The following is a 5,734-nucleotide window of genomic DNA, read 5'->3' on the forward strand; positions in this document are numbered from 1 at the left end:
TAGTGAGAGCCGGCAATGATTTTTAGGAAAATTTTGAGGAAAGAGATTGGGAGAACAATTTGGGGGTAGAGGGCCGAGAGAGAGAGAGAGTGAGAGAAAGAGATGGGTAAATGAAAAATAAAGTGTTAGATTAGAATTTGGGGGTAGATTGGTAGAGGACCGAGAGGGAGACTGCGAGAGGAGACTGAGGGAGAAAGATGGGTAAATAAAAAATGTATCTTGCAAAATTTGGGATTTGGGACAATTTTGCCGCTTCTTTTAGGCGCCAATTTTAGAGGAATTTTTTTTTATTTTTTCATCAAACAATTGTTTTTCCTTCTAATAGTTGTTGAGGCACATCTCTAAAATGCCTCTATAAATATTTTCTTTATATTCTTTTGTTTTCAGTTTTTCTTATAAGCTTTGTCCCTTATACATTGTCTTTTTTTATTTAATTAATAAGTGCTAATTTGGCACAAACTACCAAATGCCTTAATAAGTGTTTATTTGAGGCATTTATTAAATAGTGCCCTAACAAGTATGCCATAATAGGGAAATTTTCTTGTAGTGTATATTTAATTCATATGAAGTATCTTTTGGTAAGTGCTTTAGAATGAGTAGAATCTTGGTGAAGAATCTCCACTTGCGATACAAAATTGAGTGTGAAGCTAGTTGATATCCTGATTCTATCTAAACTAAAGACAGAAAAACAAAGGAAAGACATTCGAAATGAAGCAAATATGTCCTGCATGAGTCTAAATCATTCTGTCAATGCACAAAATCGTGTCATGAAGACAATCTTTGGCAGATGTCACAGCACAAATTAGTCATGTATGTTGTACTACTTCTTTGAACTACTGGAATTTGCAATGCGTTCCATTGGTAGCAGAGTACAAGCAAGAAAATGAAAAACTAGATTAAAAAAATTCCAAACGTATTTAAGACTCAGGGCTTGCTTTTGCCTGCCTAAAGTCTCAAAAATCTTGAAAATGATTACTGTTTCATGTTTTTTGGTAATCAATTTGTGGTTTTCAAACAATGAATTACAAGTTTGGTCACTACAATTTGTTGTATGTGATTTGTCACTTGTAAATAATGGCTTTGACATTCCTGTGTATCCTAACCAAAGTATTGTGTCTACATAATTATGATATTGACAAATGTGCTTAATGAACACTAGTTGCTAACTCACTTTAGTTAAAAGATGATAGTTTTGAATATGTTTCTGCTTCTTGTAGTAGCACTTTCTCTCCCCCTGCCACTGTTGGAGTCTTAAAAGTAATTATTCTGGCAATAAGTCCACGGGTTACTATTAACATGGACTCGGATAAAGTTTGACTTTTTGGCTCTAGGTGTAGCTCTTATAGCTTCCAGCTATTAGGATATCCAATTTGTCTCTTCAATTAGCCAACTTGCAATCATGTGTACGGTGCTTGGACTTGCTTTTTATCTTGTTGCTGTATATGCTGATTTCACTATTCTTGTAGGCAGTAGTTGGATTCATGTCTCAAGTAATGGACAAATTAGTATCCTTCAAAAGTGCTTGGTAGGTGATAAGGCTGCTTTTTCTTGTTTATTAGACCTTATGTATAGTTACATATTTTTAGATATATGAAATCCTATGACATTCAAAGCTTCAAAGACTACTTTTGGTCTAAAACACAATGAAGTTTGCAAAGTTGTTTCTCATAAATGTGGAATCGTTTGTTGCTGTCCTTTGACATCTTAATATTAAAATAAAGAAGTGGAACAATTCTGCCCATATAATCCTTGGCTCTTAATGAATGTTATTAAACTTCCATCCTCTAGTAGACTCTGTTTCCGAACTACCCATATAATGTCTCTTTTTCTACTCTTTGTATAGCCACTATCTAGATGAGACTTAAAACAAATGATTCACTTTATTTTTTGGTGACTCCTTAACTAATTTTCCTTGTTTTAATTTTTCTATCATCTACTAATAACTTTACTATTTTATTGCAGATATATTGCTCATTTTAGAGGTTTGGAAGATTAGCAGTACGGCTTACGTGTCAACTCAAAAACTATGGTTATAGTGCTATCTTAAGTTTAGAAAATGTTTCGGTAGCACGGAAAATGTTTTGGGACTTGGAATTGTTTTTTAGTGTAGCCTTGACTTATATGGCAAAATTTGCTCTATTGAAACTTATCAAACTATTTGTAGTGTGATGTTGCACTTATTTATGACATTTGAATATTTAATATGTTATTATGGCATTTCCTATTGTAACGGGTGTCTACGTTTGTTATTTATTAAACATTGCTGATGTTTTCATTTTTTAGATATTATTGTAGTAGGAAAATCATCAAACTACACATTGCAAGGTGTTGTAAATGAGTAGCATTTCTCAAGCAGGCTGTCTTTATTGACAATTGTTGTTGTCACTGAATCAAAACTATTCATTGATAAGAAGTTGTTGTCACAGTTGATAAGGGGTTTATTGACAACAAAGTTGTCACTAATTAATATATACGCTGACTATGTTACTTCATGCATCATTGACAAGAAAGCATGTCGTCACTAAATTTGTAGCTTTTATTGACAACATATCTTGTCATAAAAAAGTTTTTATTCACTGACGACTTTAAAATCGTCACTGTATACTTTTACCGACGGAGATTCAGTGACGACTCTGTGACAACCGAAATGTTGTCAATAAAAGTCATCAGTGACGACTTTTTGCTTTTTTGTGACGAAAAGTAGTTGTCATTGAAGACCAAAATTCTTGTAGTGGTAGATTTTGTCTCTATTTCTAATAGTACTAGAGTAATAATGAATCATGTTCTTAGGGACATGATGGCATTTTTTGGTTCAGTATTGGTAATGGTAGCAGTGAGTTGCATTAGTCAAGAATTAGCAAGTAATGAATTTTGAGATGAGTTGGAATTGCTGGACTATATTTGATTTAGTGAGTATGCCACGTACAAAAAGTTAAAAATTAAAACCTTATTTTATTTTGTCTTATTCTCTAGAAAAAGAGTATTTTAGGATATTTGTGAAAAAATATAATCTATTGGTTTATATTGTTACATAACCTTAAAAGCAAGGGAGGTAGGTGTAATTTTTAAAACTGATGAGAGCTCTCTGTAATTGTTGGAAACCTCAAGGGAGGTTTCTGAAATTATCCCAAAAGTTTAACACATTTTCTTGGGAACAGTAGTAATTCAATGAGATTCCTGTCAACCATTGATTTTGAATTCTCGTAACAAATTCAAGGTGCTGGCTAATTTTGTAACTCCAACAAAATATTCAAGAAACTTTGAACTCTAAATGAAACACAATTATATGCATTTCTACTGTTTTATAAGTACGTTATATCCTATGCTATAAATCCACATCCTACACCCTTGATGGGAGCAGAAGAGATGGTAGTATTCCCAATACACTTAAGGCGTCGAGCTAGCTCTGCAAAATCCGTATAGTTCAATTTCATGGATAACCCAAAGTTGCAAAAACTTCCTGTCATCAACTTCGGTCAGGAGAATTTGCAGTATGGCACAAAAAGCTGGTCCTTGGCACGCAACGAAGTCCGCCACGCTCTTGAAGAATGCGGTTGCTTTCTTGCTGTGTATGATGCAGTTTCTTTCAACTTGAGGGATTCAGTATTTTCTGCGCTAGAAAAACTGTTCGATCTTCCCGTGGAAACAAGAAAGAAGAACACTTCTGATAGGCTTTTCTTTGGTTATCTTAGCGACCACCGTGACTCAGCTATTCGTGAGAGCGTGGAAATCGAAAATGCAACCGACATAGAAGAAGTCAAGAAATTCTCTAAGCTCAAGTGGCCCCAAGGAAATGATGACAATTTCAGGTACAACTTGATTTATATATCCTCATCTTATCAATTCTTACTAGTAAATCCAACAATTAATTAGCGCGCAATGTATTGAAATGATCCCAAGCGAATTGCACCTTCAATTTGTTTCCTTTTATGAATAATTGTTAGTGGGATCATCCATGAATATGCAAATCTGGTAGCGAAGTTGGAACAGGTGGTGACCCGAATGGTTTTCGAAAGCTATGGGGTAGAGAAGCTGAAGTGTGATTCTCACATAGATTCAATCACGTACTTGCTTCTGCTCAACAGCTACGAGGCGCCTGGAGTAGACGATGAATATCTTTTAACTTGAGGATATTTTGTAATACAACAACTGCAGTGTGAATTGTAGCTCTTCTTTTTTTTTTCTGACATTTTCTCACGGAATTTTCGGCAAATAAATCTAACTCCCCAGAGTAACTCCAAAAGCCGGCAACTTTTGGAGTCCTGTGAGGGACTTATAAACCTAAACCCCAACCCCCCCCCAATACCGATGTGGGATAGAAAACCCCACAGAGTGCCCCGCTACTAAGAGATAAAGACCCCCTAAGCCCCTGAGAATGAGTTTTCTTTCTGACATTTTCTTACGAAAGTAAGAATTTTCGGCAAATAAATCTAACTCCCCACAGTAACTCCAAAAGCCGGCAACTTTTGGAGTCCTGTGAGGGACTTATAAACCTAAACCCCAACCCCCCAATACCGATGTGGGATAGAAAACCCCACAGGGGTGAATTGTAGCTCTACTGCAGTGTACTTGATGATGACAGCAATGAAAGTTACAGATTTACCAAAAAATAATAATAATAATTTTTAAAGTCACGTTCTTTAAAATTTTTGCTGCATTTCCTTTTGTTTCTGTAGAAACTGGAACATGGAGAAAATTCTTAAATTGTGATGAAAAAAAAAAGTTATTCTACAAAGGGGGTAATTTTTGAAGTTGGTTCCAGACTTGTGATCTTCGCATTTGTGAAATGCGAGTTCAGATAACTCGCATTTCACAAATGTGAGGTAAGTGTTTCCAGAAAAAAAGAAAAAGAAGATCGCATTCTCCAAATGCAAGCTTCTTAAGCTCGCATTCTGCAAATGCAAGCTTCTTAAGCTCGCATTCTGCAAATGCGAGCTTAAGAAGCTCGCATTAGGAGAATGCGAGATTATGTACCTCGCATTTAAGAAATGCGAGGTATTCGATCTGAAAACAATCAGATAAGCAAATTGGCTACAATATGGACTCGAAAGGGGGGTGCTTGGAAACGTTAAATAAAACAAGATAAGCATGTATTTAATAAACTTATATTCAATTTAATTAGGAATTCTTGATTAACATTTTGGCATGATGCGTAATAATGTATAGGGGGTTAGAGGGAATATTAACTTAAAATATTAACTAAAAATATGTATACAAGACAAGCATGTATCACATTTGCTTGTACTACTAAAATATTAACTAAAATATTTGTACCATAGTCTTGTGCTACTAATTCTAATTTATTTTTCCAGTTGCAGAGAATGGACACTCGTTTGGCACGTATAGATGATCATTTAGGCATTACTCCACCTCAGGGTGGAGCTGCAGATGAAGATGACGATTGAAGCTGCACCATTAGGATCACTATATTATTTGTACATGGATTTGCTTGCATTTTGTTTTTAATCTGTGAAATGTTGGATGTTTAACTTGATTTTACTTTTTCTGTTTTTTAATTTACTAAAGACTTGTGCTTTTGCAGTGGTTTGTGATTATTGGCTAACAAGTTGCTTGGATTAAATGTTGTCTATTTTGGGTTTTCTGGTAGGGAGTTTAGTCCACTTTTTAATGGGAGATTCTGTCATAATTTTTCCAAAAAAAATTTATATATATTTAATCATAATAAATTACAATAAACAAATAAAATGTTTTTCAAATATCCTAGTGAAATAAA

General features: G+C 34.6%; 1 protein-coding gene across 1 annotated transcript; it reads left to right on the forward strand.

Annotated features, from left to right (window-relative positions):
- Positions 1 to 3,432: 3,432 nt before the first annotated feature.
- Positions 3,433 to 5,405, forward strand: LOC113708454 (probable 2-oxoglutarate-dependent dioxygenase AOP1). The gene is made up of 3 exons (XM_072049472.1): positions 3,433 to 3,809; positions 3,945 to 4,101; positions 5,313 to 5,405. Exons 1-3 carry the CDS (start codon positions 3,433 to 3,435, stop codon positions 5,403 to 5,405), a joined length of 627 nt encoding a protein of 208 aa, XP_071905573.1.
- The last annotated feature ends 329 nt before the right edge of the window (positions 5,406 to 5,734 follow it).

The sequence above is a fragment of the Coffea arabica genome, chromosome 5e (assembly GCF_036785885.1).
Source record: "Coffea arabica cultivar ET-39 chromosome 5e, Coffea Arabica ET-39 HiFi, whole genome shotgun sequence".
Lineage (NCBI taxonomy): Eukaryota > Viridiplantae > Streptophyta > Magnoliopsida > Gentianales > Rubiaceae > Coffea > Coffea arabica.

What these genes read in the sequence shown, in the direction of transcription:
- LOC113708454 (XM_072049472.1), top strand. Translation starts at nt 3,433, where the DNA reads ATGGATAACCCAAAGTTGCAAAAACTTCCTGTCATCAACTTCGGTCAG. An exon ending in GGAAATGATGACAATTTCAG is followed by an intron (nt 3,810 to 3,944) that starts GTACAACTTGAT and finishes AATAATTGTTAG; the next exon opens with TGGGATCATCCATGAATATG. An exon ending in ACAGCTACGAGGCGCCTGGA is followed by an intron (nt 4,102 to 5,312) that starts GTAGACGATGAA and finishes TTATTTTTCCAG; the next exon opens with TTGCAGAGAATGGACACTCG.